The sequence below is a fragment of the Dermacentor albipictus genome, chromosome 1, assembly GCF_038994185.2.
Source record: "Dermacentor albipictus isolate Rhodes 1998 colony chromosome 1, USDA_Dalb.pri_finalv2, whole genome shotgun sequence".
Classification (NCBI taxonomy): Eukaryota; Metazoa; Arthropoda; class Arachnida; order Ixodida; family Ixodidae; genus Dermacentor; species Dermacentor albipictus.
Window position 1 is genome coordinate 143078750 of NC_091821.1, and position 21676 is coordinate 143100425.

At 44.2% G+C, this 21676-nt stretch overlaps 1 protein-coding gene across 1 annotated transcript in view; it reads left to right on the forward strand.

The window, feature by feature from the left end:
- The window catches only part of LOC135900103 (transmembrane channel-like protein 1), a 122729-nt gene that overhangs the window by 71843 nt on the left and 29210 nt on the right, over positions 1 to 21676 (forward strand). Inside the window, exons 12-19 of the mRNA XM_065429550.1 lie at positions 441 to 510; positions 1609 to 2583; positions 5517 to 5645; positions 6950 to 7017; positions 9364 to 9603; positions 10519 to 10644; positions 14337 to 14415; positions 15534 to 15645. Coding sequence (XP_065285622.1) covers positions 441 to 510; positions 1609 to 2583; positions 5517 to 5645; positions 6950 to 7017; positions 9364 to 9603; positions 10519 to 10644; positions 14337 to 14415; positions 15534 to 15645 — 1799 coding nt within the window. The remainder of the gene's footprint in view (positions 1 to 440; positions 511 to 1608; positions 2584 to 5516; positions 5646 to 6949; positions 7018 to 9363; positions 9604 to 10518; positions 10645 to 14336; positions 14416 to 15533; positions 15646 to 21676) is intronic.

Here is a 21676-nt window from a genome sequence, read left to right on the forward strand (position 1 = left end):
CCTCTCTCCAGGTCAAATGGGTGCGCCCCCTCCCTCCCGAAAAAAGGAAAGTTCTGCCTACACTGGGAGCCTGGTTCGAATCCCACCATCGCACATCTACTTTATCTTTATTAAACGATAGCCTAAATACCACACAGCCTACTTGGCGAAAACACGACCAGTGACCGAACGACGCCTAACTTCAAGGAGGCAGGCAAAAAAAAATCTTCGCCTAACGAGGCTCGTGTCCCAGGTAGTCAAATTAAAGGATCTCTCCATCTACGATGTCTCTATGTTGCTCTGGGTAGCTAAACTTAATCAATCAATCGCTCAGTTTGAAATACGCGACATTTGCTTCCTGATATATGTCTGGGATGCAAACCTTGGTCATTTTCCGCTTAAGTAGAAATGTATGTACCCGGGACATTTGCCTTATGTCAGTTTTTTATTATCTCTTTCAGAATATTGATATTATATTTGCTAAATTTATATACTCTAATTTTCGCTTTGTTTGGGAAAGTCATGAGTATGGTGAGTAACGATTTTTTCTTTAGTCGGTGGACTTAGTAGGAGGTTTGCTGTTGTATGCATGAACAGGCCGATCTGCCATATCTTAATGTGAAGTAGGTATTGTGAAGGTAATGTGAAGCAGGTATTGACGCTGGCGAGTAACGAAGGTCGCTCGCTAAACTCGCGCATAAGTGGTTGCTTTTGTCGAATAGGGGCTGTTCTAGGTCAATCACTCGCGGCGGGACTGTTTAGCTCAGCGTCTGGAGTCAGCATGTGCTAATCACACACAGTCAGAGCAGGATTTCGGAATACGCCAGCTCATATTTCACACGCGGATTCCCGCAAATGAATGTGCCTTTAGCATAATAACGATTACCGCATTTTCTTCTCTGCGAACCATGCGGTCAGAGCAGGCGCCGTCGCGATACATTTGCACTATTAACTGGTGCAGTAGGTGCCGTGAACCACAGATGAATATGACGCAACTATGATCGATGACAACAAAGACATTGCTCACTTGCATGCTTCCTGTACAATGGCGCGTACCTACTACGCGCATTGCTCAAGAAGCCAATCACATTTTACAGGGCGTAAGGAAAAAAACGAAAAAAAAAATAACGCGGAGCAAAAGACGACTGTACAGGTAGAACGCTAGAAGGCTCTACCTGTCCAGCTGTCTTTTTCTCTGCGCTCTTTTTAGTTTTTTTTACGCCCGGAAACATGAATTTGTCGAATTTCCAAGTCGCCCAACTTTCTGCTTCAAATACTGCGATTACAATGAGATCATTAATAATATGCCCAATAATATGCAATAATATGGCTCGCAAGGCGCGTATGTGTGAACATTGCTCGCCGCGTGTCGCTTCATGGTTGCCACTCGTTGTTCATCGCACGATGTCAGTTAGTCACCGGTGTTACACATTTTAATTCGGCTGAATGAAAACATAAGCACAACCAGAAAGCAAGTACACCAGGTTGTAAATAATATTAATTTGAACAGCCCACAGCTTGTGAGGAACCATTGTTTTTGTATTCTCTGTTATTTTTCCTTTTCTCACACTGATTTTCTCTGTGCAAGCATGTGTTCTTTCTACCGTTCTGTTCTGTCCTTCTTTCCAGACCACTGCCCTTGTCGGTATAAAAGAGAACATCACCTACTTGTTAGACATGGGTCTTTTGGAACCATCGATACTGAACACCACAATACTCGACAGCAACGCCACTACTTTTGTTCCGTCCACGATGTCGGAGGACTCGATTTTCTCGACCACGACAATGGAGCCTTTCATCGCATCGCTGGCTGAAGCTCTGGTGGGACAATCTTTCGCGCAGGGGGCATCTGGACCTTTTCTTACGCCGAACGGCAACTGTACTATCATTCCGGTGAACTGCACGCTTCTTTTCCAACTGGGCGTGAATCTTACCCGAGCAGGGATTCTGCCATTTCTGCAGTCTGAGAGCCTGGTCGTCACGAACGGCACCTACCTGGATGAGATGACCACCACGCTTTTATCATTAATAAACGAAACGGCGCCAACAACAGCTCAAACTGAAGAATCCACGACCACTCAGGTGCCGCCTACAAGGATATTCGAAGGTTACGACGCCATCTTGCTACGAATAACTAATTTCACGGTGATAGGTGTGGCCAACTGGACATATCGGTTCCCTTCGAGTCCCGATGGTAACATTTCAATGCCAGTCATTTACGTAGACAACTACTCGAAGACTGTGAACGTAACAGACGAAGAGCTAAGTTCCATGCCAGAAAAATGGCCACCGTTGTGGAAGGGCACAGTGGGCACCCCGCGGGACCCGAACGACACCACCGTGCCCACATTGACCGAGTTCGCTACGACTTTAGACCCAAACAATTGCACTGTGGTGTACGTGTCCGTGTGCAATGGTGCCACCGACGGGCCTTTCGACATTCCATCGTGGACGTCGTCCGAGACCACACGGACAACGTCGACCACCACTGAGCCCAGTACGCGGAAACCTGGCAGCCCTCTTAGGCCTGAGGACCTGCTCAAGGTGGACGAGCAGACAAAAGAAAAACTCAGGAAACTCTGTTGGGAGACGATGTTCGGCCAGGTACGTGGAGGTTTCATTGCAAGCATGAAAGCTATGTCTGGCTCTTGAAGGTCATATTAAAAGCACGAAGCATTGATGATGTTACGCCTGATTGGTAACATCTTCGCAGGATTATAAGAACATAAGTGGTGTAATGTCAAGGCAGTCGATGACAATGTAGTCATGAAGTTTTGTAGTCCAAAAGCACAACCAGAGGACGGGAGGGGAAAGCGCAACTAACCCTTCTTAAAATTGGAGGAAACGTTGCTGAACGGTGAAACTCTTGCCAGACATGGCCGTGATGGGAGGCTAACTGCCACTCCCTATTCCACTCTCTTCCATCATCCACGGCCTTGCCCGCGTTTTGCCTAGGAGCTCAGGGAACTTTACTTTTTAAACCGGGTTGAATTCTACCACTCGCAAAAAGAACCTGATATAATCAGTCTGTGAATATATTTTATTAGATTATTAATAGGTTTCAACACACGGAAAGATATAATATTGAATAAAAAGGAAACAGCAGGCTGGCAACTGCTATGGCGACGATTTAGATGCCGGGTTAGGGAAGAAACGTCGCTTGCAAGTTGAAACAATCTGAGAGATCCTCTGTAGCGGGGGAGGGGATAATTCACATCGTCGCACCATCAACCCGCACCATTTCCTTTGCTTCTACCTAGTTGATCGCTCGCTGAGCGGCGGTTTACAAAAGACATGGTGAGGGGCCTTTGAGTAAATTGGTTTTATTCATAAATACTTTCGCAATGTTTCATCAACATTTTCTTGCAAATAGCACAGAGCTTTGTGGAAATTGCAGTCGCGGACATATTTAACTACCAGCCTCGCCACATCCTAGCGGTTTAGTTGGGTCTTTCAAACAATTACGTGTCAGTGCAATCGGTCAGAACAAGCAGCTAAAGTTTCGTTTGCCTAATTTATCACAGACTGGTGATTAGTTGCTATAAGGCTGTTGCAGTGTGTTAGCCACACTATACCGATTGTTTCAGCGAACATTTTAAAAAAATTTTAAAAATTGCCTGTGGCTGATAGCACGATTGTGGACTACTCGAAGAGGCGCAGATTGCCTACACAAAACATTAAAATGGATAAACGACAAATAAACAAACATTCACTATTTAAGTTTTTAACTAATTTCCCTGTTATATATTGCAGTTTACAAATTCTAGCGATGGCACTAGTTTAGAGATATTAATTCCTGAACTTTGCGCAGAATTGCATTGTCGTTCCAGTTACGTTTCTGCTTCAATGCATAAAACGACGTCTTTACATGGTCTCAACGCGATAGCCTTAAGGAGCTCCTGTCGCGTCGGCGGCCAGCGTTGGACGTCGCGCCGACAAAATATTTTCGTACCACCCATAGCCAGGCTATCCATGTAGCGCAATGAATTTACTGAAGTAATTGAATTCCTCAAGCTAAAGTACGTGAAGAAATCATAAACTACGACATACACAGAACCTACAGACATAGCTCTTGTATTGTAATTTGACTATACGAGAAAACACAATTATGTTACGCGAAAACTCAAAGAAACCCCTTTTACAGCGTATCGACCATTTAGAAACCAGCCGCGGCGTCCGCCATTTGCGCGCGCCGGCCCGCGGGTGTCTCGGGGGCCACGGAGCGGCGAGCCCGGTTCCTTGCAATACCTCCAGCTGGCGCTCGCATCTGCCGCATCGCGGCCCACGCAAGAAGCCGTGTTTCTACCACAAACCCCGTTCTTCGTGCACAGCGTTCGCGGCCAACATTACGGTTACATACGCTCCAGTTGCCGGGAAGCGTGAGAAGCAGTCAGGGATCTTTGAATGATGTCGCATTCCACTCTTACACGCGAAGCTTAAGCGTCCTCCAAATTTTTAAGAAAGTAAGTTGAACGACAGTGAATTTTTAACGCAAGTTTGACGGCGCATATCTCGTAAACGGTGTCATCCACACAATTCTTTTCAAGTGGATATGCCTTGAAGTCTCACCTGCTAGCATTTGTAAATTGCAATATGTGCCATAAGGTAATTAGTTAAACACATAATTCGTGAATTTTGTAAATTATTCTATTATGCATTTGAATCATTTATGCAAATATTATCCGCCTCTTCGAGTAGACTAGCTCATGGACTAGAATTGTGCAGTCTGCCGCAGGCAACTTTAAAAAAAAAAGCTGGAAGTGTTCCCTGAACACCTTGTATATGTTGCGCGCAAATGTGTGTCTGCATGTTCTCAGCTTGCGCGCTTGTGAATAAAACAGACTAAATTGTTGATTTTCAAAGGTAAATATAGCATAGCTAAATAAGCTACTGAATATGCACATTTCCGAAGCCAACACTACCTGGGTGATATGTCCGTGCGCTTAGAGCTGTGACGTCACGTCCGAAGGCAGGGAGTCCCTTGACAACCATGCTTTGGAAAAAATCTGGTGGCCAAGGTGTTCACACGTCTCATTAGACGTATGGGCTCTTCTCGTCTTCCGGCGAGTCGTTGCGGCTGGAATGGTACAGGCCTTTTACCTAAGTGGTGCGGCACAAGCTTGCCGCAAAAAGCTGAAATTTCAGGCACACGAGAAAACGAAGAAAAAAATTGCACGAGTTGACATATTTGAACTTTGCAAGCTGATAAGTAGCAGATAATGTTTTTAATTAAGGTAATTGATTCTTAAGAGGTTTTCTCGGCTAAACCCAATTGCCTTCTGCAAGCTCACTGTGACACTGTTGAAACTGTGAACTGTGACTTCACTGTTGAAAGAAACAAGCCTAAATAGGCGTTTAGCCTTCATGCACCATTGTCTGCTGGCATAAAATCTGTGTTGTCGTTGATTAGGAATGAAAGTCAGGTAGTTATATTGGACGGACTTATTCTTTGTAGCACAACGCTGGCATAAGAATGCTGCATAATTTTTATAATTACGCAACCCCTCTGAAACATACTTTTTCTGCTTGCGTTTCAGGAGATTGTCAAGATTACAGTAATGGATCTTGTAATGACTATAGCATCAACCCTTATTACCGATTTCATAAGGGCTCTCATTGTACGTTATGCCAATGACTGCTGGTGCTGGGACCTCGAACAAGGGTTTGTAAGTGCTTGCACTGGATTTAATAGACATCGCAGTAAGCAATATTCGACTCTCCACGATACGTCAGCCTTTCATGGTCCCACAATATACGCGCTCGCACGCTTTCAAGCTTTAAAACATGACAAGGAGATCTGTATTATCTGTAAGAGTTCTTGTTGTTAAAAGTGTGCGAATATTTAAATTTAAAAAGCAACGAAAATCAAGCTATTATATTCGCTACTAGGAGTTAACGGGTAATACTAGATTATCCGAATACTTTCTGAGGAGGTAGAGAATATTATCTGAATAAATGTTTAGGCTGGAAATTCCAGTTTCCAGCAACATTAAAGGGCGTTTGTAGTCCGTGTGAAACTTCTTCGCTAGCTAGGTGCTCTCGAATAACAGAGAAGCGTAGGAATACCTTACCTTGGAAGCACAGCTTACTGCGATTGCAAGTTTTACAACACACTAGCTGTCTATGTCAGTGACGGCATGTACTAGGCGGAAAGTATGAGAAACTTTTAGCGAAAAAAGGGGTTTGTGCTGCTCATAACAGAGCCAGAAATCAAGAGGCCGTTTTTCGCTCGTTGAAACAGTGACAAGCCTTAGAGAAACGTTTTGCTGCCAATAGCACCTACGAGCTAGCGAATGGGTATTGTACTTTGATACAAGCACGAAAATGTAACATAAAGAAAGACATCCGGGCAGATATGCCTAGAATTATACTGGAATTTTCAAGCCCTGTATTTTAAACACTGCGCCATGGTCTCTTTTTGTTCATCTTTATTGTCTACTTGTACACAAGACAGTGCATGCGTTAGTACTCCAGATTACTGTCAATTTCTCACAAAGAAAGTGAACATCACATTGGTTTAATGCGTTTTGTAACATATAACACTGACATAAAATTGGTACAATTCACAAATTGGCCTAATTCACAACTCAGAATACAAGGGCAAGAAAACTTCTGGAGGGCGGTGACTTTTGTTTTGAATGGCAACAATGAATAATCGTCCGTTGCAGAATCTACGCAGAAATGTCGCATGTAGTTTTTCTTGCACAACATCTTCGCTGAGCTGGCGTCTTTTGGAACTTCACATTTAATTACTTCTACAGGTCAAAACAGTTACATGGGTAGAACGCTATGTGTACAGCTATTAATTATAAATTATTATGCTACTGTAATCGTATATTGTAGGTGTATGTTGTAGGTGTATATTGTGGGTGTAGGTGTAGGTTATATCACCGCGAACTAATGTATTACATGAATGTCATGGAAAGTGTGGCAGAAATGCTAATTGCCTATCACCGTTTTATCTTTACAGCCTGGATATGGAGACTTCAAGATTGCCGAAAACATACTACACTTAGTCAATAATCAAGGCATGGTGTGGTAAGAGAAATTAGGGGCGATTATTTTGTGGTCATTAATTAACATAGTGGCTAAGCTTTGTTTGTAATTGTAGTTGATAAAAAGGGTGAGCTGAGTGGTTGCAGCTGTTTCATGCCTTTTGTTCAAGTCTTATACCAAGTCTTATAAGTTCCAACCAGAGCCAGCTCTCAGGAGAATGTTAGTTCATTATCCCGTATATAAATAAACAATGTTGAAACAAACAAAACCCTTACGTGACTGAAATATGAAAACAGGGTTTCAATTGACCAAGCTTCCCGTTCAGAAAAGCTCTTCTTGATTGGCCAGCTGGCTCTGCTAATTAGTTTTTCGCAGTCATGATTTGCGGCACTTGTTTTCGCTAAACGTTCTAGCACGTGAACTAGAGTGGATCAATAAAATTTACTACCAAAGGTATTAGCAGATTATCGCAGATAACGCGGAGAAACAGCCCCTAACCTGAAAATATTTTCCAGCAATTCTTAATATCTGTTTACTCGAAGACAAGCAATGCTCTGTTTGTTTTTGCATGCTACGTATCATGATTGAATGCGGATCAATATGAACATTAAAAATGTCTGGACGACGAACAACAATGACTGCGACAGCAGTTCAGTAGTAGTGAATTTGGATTTCCTGTGTGAGGGATTACTGACATCTGCAGATTGCCACCTGGTAGTGAGGTCACTTCGTGTTTTTGTGTTGCGTTGTCTTGATTAGAGGAACACATTTAAGAAAAGTTTAGGTTATTGCATCAATATTTAGCTTTGGCGAACTGCTGGAACATTTACAGGCTACCGCAAAACTTCAGACCACAGAATTTACGATATAGTTAAATCTCGCGACTTCGCCACACAGACTGAAGTTAAGGCGAACAACGTGGTGATCGTTCAGCGGAGTATCTAATACATGTTCATATTCATTGAAGGAATTTCACTTTTCGTGAAGTGAAGGAATTTCACTTTTCGTCGATTTCTATGGCTTCGAGAACTATTGAGGTTGGAGGTACATACGTATGTAACAACCATGCCTTGGCGATGTCAAGAAACATGCGAACCTAAATGAGGAGATAGAGATAAAGAAAAGCCAGGGACGTTAAGCAAGGCTGAGCCGATTTGTATACATTACGCTGGGGGAGGCAAAATGGGAAAAAGGTTTAAGTGGAAGAGATAGGACGAAGTTCAGGTGCGCTGGAAGCAGACGAAACGAAGTGTAATATTCATCACCGCCTCACAAACGGTCACTCAGTCGGGCTGACTTCAGAGACTTTTGCATAACTCGTGTGAACTATGTAATAATGTCAATTAAGGTGCAAACTTTCCTCCGCTTTGGAATACCACAGTTTACAGAATGGCAGCATTTGTTTTTGGTTCAAAGATACGAAGGCATAAACACTTATGCATCATAATTATTTATTTTGATGGTTTTGGAGAACTTAAGTAAAAGTCTGAATAAAGAGTGCGTGCGCAAGTCAGTTGAATGCCAGCTTTCGCCCTTAATTGCACCAAACTTTGTTCAACTGGGTTTAGCGGTCGTCTACTCAGAGCATACCTGCATTTCACATATGCCCATGAATGGGAAGTATGAGTTGGCCCACAGAAAAAGGTTCTTCTTAACTATTAAAATTAGGAAACGGATATCTCCGCAATATGTATGTTGATTTAGTAAAATCTAATTCCAGCACTAATAAGCTGACACGTTGTGACAGCAGCGATATCCTCTAGCCATACGACTAGTGTACGAGAGCAGCAGGTATTTCTTAGTGAAAGGAAGGCGTAACGTTGCACAGATGGAAATATCCCTTTCTCTAGAGTTTTGTTGTAAAGGCGCAAAGAACAAACATGAAATACATTCACATATTGACACAGCGTGACGGACACAGGATACGATGTTTCTCCCTGAGCGGGCTGATTGACGAGTAACGCTTTAAAAAAGGGCGCGCATTGTCCGCGACCACTTGTGGTTCGCATTAAATTGGCGCAAATCATAATTTTTTTCTTGTCTGAAAAAGAAGATTCTCAAAGCAGAGAACCACGTAGCTCTCTTTTTAAGTACTAACTACGCGATAGTGCTAAAATGTCCATTTCTATAGGCTAACATTTGTGAATGAGGCCTAAATGAATGATGAACATGTCTGCCCTTTCGTTTCACGGCCAAGTTGTTTTCAAGAGGATAAACAAAAATGTTTTCTGTTAATAACTCTTGCATTCTGTAACTTTATCTGGTCATCTTCCTGATTACTAGTGTGGCAAGCAATGCTGAAGGGCAAGAACACAGCTGACAAATGTGTGTGCTCTCTTAACGCCCTCCTGCCTGCGCTAGATCCAAACATGGTGTTGATTTTCGCAGGATGGGGATGTTTTTTTCACCGGGGCTCCCGGCCGTGAACACAGTCAAGCTGTGCATTATGATGTACCTGCGTTCCTGGGCTGTTTTGACATGCAACATTCCCCACGAGACTGTGTTCAAGGCATCTGGCTCGAACAATTTCTACTTCATGCTTTTACTTATCATGCTGTTCGTCTGTACACTGCCGGTTGGCTACGCAATGGTATGGCTGGAACCATCTTGGCACTGCGGGCCTTTCAGGTGAGATACATGCGAAGCATTTAATTTATGTGTAAGCAAGTGATAGAGTAGCACTGCTACTCATAAGTTAGTCTACCTACGACCGCAAAAATTTTCGGTGGGAGCTCTGGAAAAAGAAAAGAAAAACATATTTGACGAAGTCAGCTTAAATACCGTCCAATTGCAAGGGGCAGTGAGTACTTCCCCGTACACAGGACCGACTGATTGCTCACCTGAATTCCAGCATTAGTGGTAGAGTAGAAAACAAATTTGACTTAACGAATTTCGTGCAACGATAATTATTGCGGTCGTCTGTACACCTATATATAGATAAAGTAGATTTGAGTGGGATCAATCATTATACCGGGATCAATGGCCCTATATTATCAGCAGTGATTAATAGAGCTTGTGGAAAGGTATCAGAAGGAAGTGTCTCATATTTTGCCTGAAACTTCGAACTTTACTTCAAAGTGATAATTAAATTTAATTAATAATGACCATAGTTCGATTAATATGTTCCGCTGAAGGGCGAGGGCCTCTTCCGAGGGCATCTGTGTAATGACAGTCAACCATTCACGCTCTACTCGATGACAGCAGCTGATTGACGTTGACTTTGACTACGCTGTCGCCCAGAATTTTAGTCAAGTTATTTGTGAAACGTGCATAGAGCGCTGAAGTGGTTCCATTTTCATTTTTTTTGTTGGTAAACACTATTTTTCTTTTCGCTATACAATAATCTGCTGATTCTGAGCTGTGGAGACTTGCCGAACATGCAATAATTAAGAACAGCTAGCCGAGATTCCGCTCTGCAACTTGCGCTTCAAGCGCTTACACCTTTTTCATTTGCCGATACAACACCGCGAAGTTAGTAAGATGAAGGGAACTAAGTCTCTCGAACCTAACGTGAAGTTGTACCGTTTTCTTTTTTCCTTCTAGTGGTTACTTCCGGGCTTACAGGGTGTTCACCGGTTATTTAGACAACACGTTACCGACTTGGATGAACAAGATTATCGAGTATTTGACGTCACCTGGTGTGGTGATACCTCTCATCCTTTTGTTGATGTAAGGGTGCCGCCGTGTTGAACGCATTCACTCGACGTAAGGTTGTGTTTGGATGCACATTGCATTGTGATTGCTATTGCTACCTATATATAGTTTTGTCTGTTATGCATGCTGCAAGCGCACTTGGCAAGGTAAAATGCCCATATGACTTTCTGCAGCTTTCGCACGGGCAGAGCCTTTTTTGTTATTATGTCGCATGTGAGATCATTTGTCGCAGTAAGCCACCAGTTTCGCAGTGTGGCGTGGCTCTCCGATATAGTACGAATTTCTCAGAGGAAAACGCTTACTACGACTAGCTGTTGAGGACGAAACTCGAAAAGAAAGAAAAAGTGCTTTTCGAAAGGAAAACGTATAGGACATTGTAAAGCGTGAATGTTTTGAGGGGGCCGTAGAAAATGCTAAAATTTGGGCCACTCTGGGTTATTCGCGTTGCTTGTTCTTAGAGCGCAGCTCTTAGGCACCCATTCCTGCGGCGAGCGTCGGCGCAACCGAGCCAACAAGCACAGTGAGAGATGAAAGAGCGAACCCGGAGCGCAACGGGGGATGAAAGCAGAAAAAAAAGGGTGCAGCGGAACCGTGAGGTGGAAAGTAGAGGAGGAGGATATGACGAAAGCGTGAGAAGAAAGGCGTAGTGCGGCGACTATGGCTACGAGATGGCGCCAGAGTAGCGCGCGCCGTCTGGGAGGTCTCCCTGCGACGGCTGCTGGGAACCGCACCCACGCGTCACCCACGAGCTGCCTCTCGCGATCTCCAGATTGGCGAGGCGGTCGGGCCACACTGCGCTCCGTTAGCAGCGCGCCGCACGAAACATATTGTCTGCGCCAGCCAATATATCGCGAAATGAAAACGCATATAGAGTTGCGCTCAAGTTTCGCATTAGGGAGTATCGTAATCGTCGTTGCATTTCCCTTCCTTGTCTTACTGGTGCCAGCATTAAACTAAATAATCGCGTTGCTTGTCAAGGGACTAAAACGTTCGCCATTTGCGAACCACTAGGAATGTCAAAATCGAAGTTTGTAGAAGTACAATGTTCATTTGACGAAACATGCTCGATGAATTTTAACGTTGTAGATGCATTGGGGAGACCGCAGCACATCTATAAAATGTCATTAATGATTTAGAAAGGTTCCTTCACCCAGTAAAACAAATGTCATAATTGCAGCTGTAAGCAAACGGCTGAACACTCTTGCTTGAATGTCAACACACATACGTTGAGGACCCTGTACATTTAGGTAGATTAAACTGTTTAAAGTACTTTTCTGCTTATTGAAAACTCTTTTAGCGCATGAAAGACAGGTTTCCAGATGCAAGCAAACCAACTAGCCCGGTTGTTAATTCTGCTACAGTGCATTTTTCTATATTGAGAAGTGTTAATTTGAGCACGTTTATTGTAAGCGGTGACCGTCGGCACCGCAGCTATGGTGCGTCTCATTGTTTTGGTGAAGTCTACTTATCTGATGTCGGGTTTGTGATTCTGCAAAGTCGCACAAGACTTCCGGGAGGTTTTTAATGTACAGTTGTACCACAAACTTACGAAATTAGATTTTAGAAATGCATTAATTTTACAAACAAATTCTAATTCCCCAAATGCTCGCCATTGGATTTATGTATTTACCAATTCGATCTTACCTAGAAAAGTTGCCCATCAGTCCTGGTTCTACGAAGCCACTCCAAAAAAGCAAGGCAGAAAAAGAGCTCGAAGTGTTAGAGCGAGAGCTGCGCGCACATTGCAAAAATAAAATTAAAACACGGCCTCAATTAAAGAAATTCGATTTTTGCTCACTTAGCTGAGTTGTGAAGATATATTGTATACACATGCCACGTGAGTCCATCTGCATGAAATTGCATACTGTTCAAGAAGCTGGGGCTTTGATTGCGCTATCTTGTGGCAGTTATAATGCGCTTCAGGCGACCGCAGGACACAAGCATTTTTTGAGGCTTGTTGCCGACGCAGAACAATTAAGTGTCTGAAGATAACGACATAAATGTAAACCTTGACCTTGTGCCTACAAGTGGAAAGGTTATAGACGCCGTTGACCTCCTGAGGCGATTTGCTAGGTCTCAGGCGGGAGCTAGGAGAACAGGCTCTCATCGCTCCCTAGAGCTACTGGACCTGCGTAACGCCATTACCGACTAACTATAGTTTAACGGAGCTGTTCTTGCATTTTTTATTTTACAAGAGTCCGGTCAGTAAGGAAGTTTGACGATTCTGTAACGCGAGGTGTTGTAGCGCGGGAATAAGCGGGACGAAGAACATGCGCTGACGTCCAACTAACTTTTACTCACAAAGCCCCCCTAGAGCACATATAAAGAAAACCGCTCCACTGGCACAGGCACCGTAAAGTACTTTCGTGGCAAAATTAAATGACAAAAGGGGCAGACAAGAAAAACCAATGAAGCTAAAAACATGTTATCTACAGGAGTTAAAAACCAGAAAAGCCGCGCGCTCACCCAACGTCCTCAATTTCTTGTTATCACAAGAGCCGGTTGCAGGCGTGCCGGTTGTTGGGCGCAGTATTTTCCCAGTTCGTCATGATTTTAGGTACTGAGAAGATGTCAGTATCGCACAAGCGACAACGCACCAACGCTAGCGATGCTGCACCGGTAGCTGGCGGAAAGCGAACATACGTCGTTATACCGTATGCATTTTCGACATCTCGCGCAGGCTAAAGAAGACAGACAACAGCACAGGCGTCGGTGTTGTATTTTCGCCACCAAATAAGCTAGCCAGATTGCGCAAAACAAGCTGCCGAGGCTCCAAGAAGAAGTCACCCTGCGAAACAAACCTCAGACAGGGTTTTTTGTCCTGCGCAAGAAGTACTGCATGCCTTGTCGCTGTCATGCGGCAGAAGCTATATTGGTCAGACAGGGCGGTGCCTGAACGTCAGACTGCGCGTGCACAAAAAGAACCTTCACAATGGCTACGTGGGGCACCTTAGGTTCCATTGCAAGAGCTGCGCATGCGAGCATACCTTCAATAAATGCACAGTTGTTGGCAGAAATTCTGGGTAGACTGCTCGAGAAATTATCGAGGCAACGGAAGTCGCACGCTTGGGACCAAAGTGTGTCAATGCTTCGTGTGTTGAATTTTCGCAGAACGAGCTAGGATATTTGCACCACACGACGTTGGTTTTGACAAGCAGTGACGACGTTGGATGAGCAAGCGGCTTTTCTGGTTTTTAACTCCTAGACAACATGTCTGAAGTTCTTTGGTTCGTGTTTGCAAATTTTGTCGTTTCATTTCGGCACAGAAGTATTTCAGGACGCCTGGGCAGATGGAGCGATTTTGTTTATGTGTGCACATGTTCTTAGCATAATTTTAATTGGAAGTCAGCGCTTGCGCTTCGTCCCCCTTATTTCCGCGTTACACCACCTCGCATCATGGCATACCAACTGGCCCAAACCCTATTTTTTTTACCATTCCCGATGGACTTCGTAAAATCGGGGTTCAACAGCAATTGTTTCGCGCATGTATATGTTCTGAAAAATTATAGGCCCTGCTTCTTATTTTAGTGTACCTCCTTTATAGGAAGGTAACAACGGGAACGCGTTATGCAACTGCCAACGTGTCATTTTCATGCATGCAACTTTACAGTTCCCGTCATAGTCATTTAGATTTGATACAAAGTTTTCCTTATCAATGCAATGTATATTTTACAACTATGGCTGCAATAAATAGTTTTTGTTTACAGACTCATCATATACTACTTAGTGGCCCTCACTGGATCACTCAGAGAATCGAACAATGACCTGAAACTGCAATTAAGGCGGGTAAGTAAATTAAAAAAGAAAGGAGACCTATAGGTCGCCTGCATTGACCTTGCGTTCTTTTTTAGCTCCTAGTTGCAAATTCAGTGCTTCTTCGAAACATGCCGCGATGATTGCCAGGTCGCTGCGGGAAGCACGCTTACTATTATAAATTCTGGCTCGATATTTACTTCCTAAAATAGCGATGATATGTGCGGTATCGGAGGAGGGAGGGGGGTGAGTCCTTTTCACGGTCACTCAAGCAGTAGCAGTTTGAATGCGCCAACAAGCCCGTTTATTTTTTAAAAAGTACGTACAAGCAGCGAGTTTATGTCCCTGTTAAACAAAAGTATAGATACACAGTTATTTTGTGCATATCAGTGCTTACCACTAGCAGAGTTGTTTTGTAGGTTATGTATGTCATGTGGTAATTTCGCACATCATATCAATGAATTTACTCGCAGTGTTAGTTTGAGTCTTATTTTGAAACCTTGTTCTGCATATTTCACTATTACATTTTACTGCTGTTGTTTCTGCATGCTGTTCAGGCCAGTCCTTTTTTTTATACAAAATATACTCGTGTATATGACTAGACTATATGAGTTTATGCAGGTATGAGTGTATTGCACATCTTGCTCATGAGACAATGAATACTTGGCGCCGTATTCGCGGGTCAACATCCATTATTTTTCTTTCAGTAATATAAGCAAAGTAAACCGAAGTTCAGTAGGAGTGGCAAAATGAAAGTGCTCTTTGATATTGCCGCACAGCACACTCGTTCCATAATATCAGCTGCTTTCAGCTATTGAAGATCATTTCAGCTTAAGTAAGGCGCACTAAGGAAAAGACAGAGAGAGAGACAGAAAATAAATTTTATCCGTGTGATATGAGTGGGTTTGCGCATGAGGTGGTCATGCTACTCTAGATCACTGGGATGAAACGTAAAAGACAAGAAGAAATAATATGAAAAAAAAGAGCACACCATCAAGTTATAAAGATGTAGAGCGCATGCTTTTGAAGCCCAATAGTGAAGTAGTTCTTCAAAGTTGTCCTGGCATATTCGTGTAGAGTCACGTTAAGCGTGCTTAACGTGACTCTACATGTGGATATGGATATGCACATGGATATGAATTTGTGTGCAGGAGAAAGACACGGAAACAAAACCGGAGAAGAAAGAAAAAGAGGAAACTGCAGCAGCACCGGCTCCTACCACAACAGTCACGGTCACGGAGACGGTCCTGCCGGAACCAGAAGGTCGGCTAAGCACGAACTTACCGCAGACCCTCAAAGCCATTTCCTATTGCTTTTTCTATTGCTTATTGTTGAGCATTGCAGTTGCTTTACAGTCACCGCGATGACACCCCCGCATTGGATAAAATTCTGGGTGCGTTTTTGCTCACTGAAAGTGATAAGACGAGAGCAGCAAAATGAATGTTGCAGAAATTCGGACCGTTATCAAATCAAAACAGCCACACGTACTACACGACAGGGAGAGGGACCACCCCGATATTAGCTCAAAATTAACTTTTAAGTATTACGATTTGACGCTACTAAATTATTATCCACTTCTTTTTGTTCTGTTCTTTTCAGGGGATAGAGGGAGGTGACGTATCTTTTTTAATTCTCATCTAAAAAAGAAGTTTTACGTAAATGCTGCGTCGAAGAAAATTTAACAAGGAATGTACTCGCATATCTGAGATGATGAAACATTGATAGAGAGAGAGAGAGAGAGAGAGGCGCTTCAATAAATATTTGAAAAGTACCTACGTAGCGCGGGAAGCACAGGTGGCATTATCTACCCATTGCAAAGCGCAGGAGCTATCTAGTGCGTACGCTCGCTTCGCTCGCGTGCTGTTTTGTATAAAGTTTATTCTCTCTCTTTCCATGGTCCAAATACATGAGCTCAAGGTGTAAACCTTATGGTCCATTTAACGTCGTCTTTAAGACTATCCTTTGGAGTGCAAAGAGGTTCCAATTACAGGTTAAGTGGTCTGTGCCCTCTCATACGTTTCGCGCAAGTCACAATGGTGATCCTACCGCCCTAATTTTTCATAAATATTTTGCATAAGCCACGTTCAGACGAATACGGTGCAGACATGCACGATAACTCCCGTGAATATTAGACAGCGTGCCAAAATCGCAGATTATGTCGTTTGTGCGAATACGTGTATACTGCTGCTGTATCAGAAAGCTGCTGCCTCGACTGTGCACGAGCTTTTTGATACCGCTAATGGCTTTCTAAAAACTTGCACGTAGAACACGCATGCTGCGGCTCGAACTCCATATGCAGCTATCATCTGCATAAGGAGGAAGGTGCACATTCTGTGGCACACAGTTCTCTAGCCCAATGCGACAAATATTGAATAGTGTGGGGAACTCCGCCTTGCGGTACTCCACGTGACCATTTGTGCAGTGTGGTATATAGGGCCGTCTTTAGTTTACATGCAAATAAATCTGTCAGTTAGATAATCGCGAATCCAGATGCACATGCGGCCACAAATGCCGACGTACTTCAATGCGATCCTAACTGCTCCATGGGCCACATTATCAAACAGTCCTTTAATAACCAAGAATACAGCAATTGTGATTTGGTGTACAGCTTTGTTACCCTTTACATAGTTAGCAAAGGCGTTACGTTAACAACGCTACTGCGGCTTGGCCTGAACCCCGTCATCTGAGGAAGGTAGACATTCCTGTTTACCGTATTCCAGTGAAAACGCAGCAGAACCATTTTCGCAATTAGTGCGCCAATATAACTGAGAGGTGCAATGGATTGATATGAAAATACGTCCGATGAAAAGAGAGGGGAGAAACTTAATTTCTTCACGACTCTTAGTCCGAGCCGTTGCTGTTGGAGTCCAGCTTGGCCATCGGTCTTGGTGCTGAGTCTATTTGTCTCCACCCATTGACGTGTTTTTGTGGCCCACGGTTTCTATAGGGCTCTTGCGGTGGAGTGGTCAAGCTCTGGCGGGTTTAGGGAAGCGAGGGTGGGATCTTTCAGTGAGTTAAAGAAATGTTGAGAAGAGAGTGCTTAGGGGCATCCCCAGTAAGTATTATTTGGATCTTGCCGTTGAGTGCGGGAGTTGGCCGACGTTGAGGTGGGCGTTGATGAAATGGAGGTTTATTTAATTATGTACAGGAATAGAACAAAGCAAAATAACAGTAAAAAGTCATCGTTACGGCCGGCAGCAAATCGGACACTGTGGCCTGCGGCAAGAAGAAAGTCTCTCTCCTCCCGATGGTTCTCTGGTTTATAACCCCTTCAGTCCGTCGGGGCCACGTCATTTTCAGGCAATCGTCGAGCCCGTGCAGGTGTCGTGTTTTCTATCCAATCATAAGGCCCATGCAAGTGGTGTCATGTTAGACCAATGGGGACGCGTGCTCCAGCAACCACCAAATCGCGAAGCCATCTTCTGCGATTCGAAAACAGCCCTAAAAGCTCTGCAGTTTGTCCTATGTGATGCTTTGCATAAGCAGGGTACAAAATAAGGCACGCTCAACACCATGCCCTCGAGAAAGGACACGAAATTGTATTTCAGTTGCTGCCGAGCCAATGCGGAATTGCGCAGATGAAGCTGCGCGCTCTCACGAACGGATGCTGCGTGTCAACTTCAATCACTTGCACATACCATCAGTTCTACGATGGCATTCAGCAGGTTTCCCTAATTCCCACTTGCACTCTCTCGACTTTAACTTGAGAGTTCACCTGCCACTTGGACGCTCCCCCCCCCCCCCCTTGCGAAACAACTTTACTGTTACCCGTATGGTTGGGAGTCGCATTTATAAAAGCCTAGTCATCCCTAATAGGTATGGTCAAAAGTGCGGCCTGCAATTTGTGCTGGTGCGATAAGACTCTAGAGCACCTTCTGTTTCACTGCCCATCCTTTGATGCTCAACGACATGCTCTACAAGCTAAACTCAGCCTGTTAGATAATATAGGGCTCACGGAGGAAAAGATCTTGGGACCATGGCTTATGCATTCTTGCATGCAAAAGGCCACAGAAGCCCTTCTACACTTCTTGAAGGCTACTGGACTGTACGAACGCTTGTGACAGCGGACATTCCGCTTTGACTGAGTCTCCGAGTGACTTTTTCTTCTCTTTTCTTCTTATCTATTCTTCCCCTTTCGCCTTCCCAAGTGTAGGGAAGCCAACCGGGCCCGTCTTTGTTTAACCCCCCAACCTTTCCCTCTTCGACTCTCTCTCTCTCTCTCTTTATTCAAAGCATACCCTACATAAAAAATGACCACCATTCCACTCTGTGAAGATGGAATGGCAGCGAAAGCTGACGACAGTCAAAGCTCTCAAACGAAAAGCAAACTGCTTTCACTGCCATTCCATCGTCACAGAGTGGAATGGTTGTCATTTTTTTTTGCATTGCGAGTCTAGGGTAGTTGCTCGTTCGGAGGTGCCCGGGTTCGCGATTGTTGTTTTCGTTGAGCATCACGGGAACGTTCTTCGTCGGTGGTCGTTTCGTGCCAGCGCCGTTTACATTCTCATTGCTGTTCCCTCCGGCGCTCCTCGTACGCATGTTCTTCCGGTGTACAAACTATACGTGTCTGCCCCATCGATAACACAGCTGTTTTTAGCGCCGACACCTCTCCGGCTTATATACTGCAATAACCTTGAAGTCACGCTGTTTGTTGTTTACGGTGAGCGTTCTAATCTGTTCCGCATTTTGACAAGGGCACAAGGGCATGCAGTCATGGCCAAAGTGCGCCAAGCAATGTTTTAATGCAGTCAATGACGCCATTATTGGCCAATGGCATCATGGTTGGCTATAACAATGTAACGTGGCTGTATAGGGGCCTAAAAACAATGGTAAAATAAACATATATCTATCTGAAATCTATCTGATGAGGGGGCTCTGCGCCTAATTTTTTAAAGGTCAGATTCATTTCTGATATGCAATGCTGCTTCCCCGCTTACTCTACGAACCACTATCCTTCCGTCTCTCGGCCACGTGAATTCGTTGCCCCTCTGCTTAGCGGTGGTACGTGCCAGCCAGAGTAAATGCTTATGGCGAGGTGTAAAGTTGTCATAGAAACGCACATCTGCTTTAGTGTCTCTTAATTGCTTAACCTTTTCTTGCCACTTTGCCTTTGTTTTACGCGAGAGAAATCGCACTATGATCGGTGGCGTTCGATCACCTTTGATGGGCAAGCGGTGAACAGCTTCCACATCATCAGTTAGCGGGGCCAAACCAAGGTGCCAAGCGATATTGTTTACTTTAGACTGAATATCCTCTTTCGCTTCATAGGTGACAACATCGATTTCTAGACTGAGCTTTCTTCCATCATCATCATCATCAGCCTAGTTACGCCCACTGCAGGGCAAAGGCCTCTCCCATACTTCTCCAACTACCCCGGTCATGTACTAATTGTGGCCATGTTGTCCCTGCAAACGTCTTAATGTCATCCGCCCACCTAACTTTCTGCCGCCCCCTGCTACGCTTCCCTTCCCTTGGAATCCAGTCCGTAACCCTTAGTGACCATCGGTTATCTCCCCTCCTCATTACATGTCTGGCCCATGCCCATTTCTTGTTCTTGATTTCAACTAAGATGTCGTTTACCCGCGTTTGTTGCCTCACCCAATCTGCTCTTTTCTTATCCCTTAACGTTACACCCATCATTCTTCCTTCCATAGCTCGTTGCGTCGTCCTCAATTTCAGCAGAACCCTTTTCGTAAGCCTCCAGGTTTCTGCCCCATACGTGAGTACTGGTAACACACAGCTGTTATACACTTTCCTTTTGAGGGATAGTGGCAACCTGCTGTTCATGATTTGAGAATGCCTGCCAAACGCACCCCAGCCCATTTTATTCTTCTGGTTATTTCAGTCTCATGATCCGGAGTCTCAGACCCACCCTTCTGCTTTGCCTCTCCAGGTCAGTGAGCATGCATTGCAATAGGTCGCCTGAGTTACTAAGCAAGGCAATATCCTCAGCGAATCGCAAGTTGCTAAGGTATTCTCCATCAACTTTTATCCCCAATTCTTCCCACTCCAGGCCTCTGAATACTTCCTGTAAACATGCTGTGAATAGCATTGGAGATATCGTATCTCCCTGTCTGACGGCTTTCTTTATAGGGATTTTGTTGCTTTCTTTGTGGAGGACTACGGTGGCTGTGGAGCCGCTATAGATATCTTCCAGTATTTTTATATGTGGCTCATCTACACCCTGATTCCTTAATGCCTCCATGACTGCTGAGGTTTCGACTGAATCAAACGCTTTCTCGTAATCAATGAAAGCTATATATAAGGGTTGGTTATATTCCGCACATTTCTCTATCACCTGATTGATAGTGTGAATATGGTCTATGGTTGAGTAGCCTTTACGGAATCCTGCCTGGTCCTTTGCTTGACAGAAATCTAAGGTGTTCCTGATTCTATTTGCGATTACCTTAGTAAATACTTTGTAGGCAACGGACAGTAAGCTGATCAGTCTATAATTTTTCAAGTCTTTGGCGTCCCCTTTCTTATGGATTAGGATTATGTTAGCGTTCTTCCAAGATTCCGGTACGCTCGAGGTTATGAGGCATTGCGTATACAGGGCGGCCAGTTTCTCTAGAACAATCTGACCACCATCCTTCAACAAATCTGCTGTTACCTGATCCTCCCCAGCTGCCTTCCCCCTTTCCATAGCTCCTAAGGCTTTCTTTACCTCTTCTGGCGTTACCTGTGGGATTTCGAATTCCTCTAGGCTATTCTTTCTTCCACTATCGTCGTGGGTGCCACTGGTACTGTATAAATCTCTATAGAACTCCTCAGCCACTTGAACTATCTCATCCATATTAGTAACGATATTGCCGGCTTTGTCTCTTAACGCACACATCTGATTCTTGCCTATTCCTAGTTTCTTCTTCACTGCATTTAGGCTTCCTCCGTTCCTGAGAGCCTGTTCAATTCTATCCATATTATAGTTCCTGATGTCCGCTGTCTTAGGCTTGTTGATTAACTTAGAAAGTTCTGCCAGTTCTATTCTAGCTGTAGGGTTAGAGGCTTTCATACATTGGCGTTTCTTGATCAGATCTTTCGTCTCCTGCGATAGCTTACTGCTTTCCTGTCTATATAGCGGCGTCACCACCGACTTCTATTGCGCACTCCTTAATGATGCCCATGAGATTGTCGTTCATTGCTTCAACACTAAGGTCCTCTTCCTGAGTTAAAGCCGAATACCTGTTCTGTAGCTTGATCCAGAATTCCTCTGGTTTCCCTCTTACCGCTAACTCATTGATTGGCTTCTTGTGTACCAGTTTCTTCCGTTCCCTCCTCAAGTCTAGGCTAATTC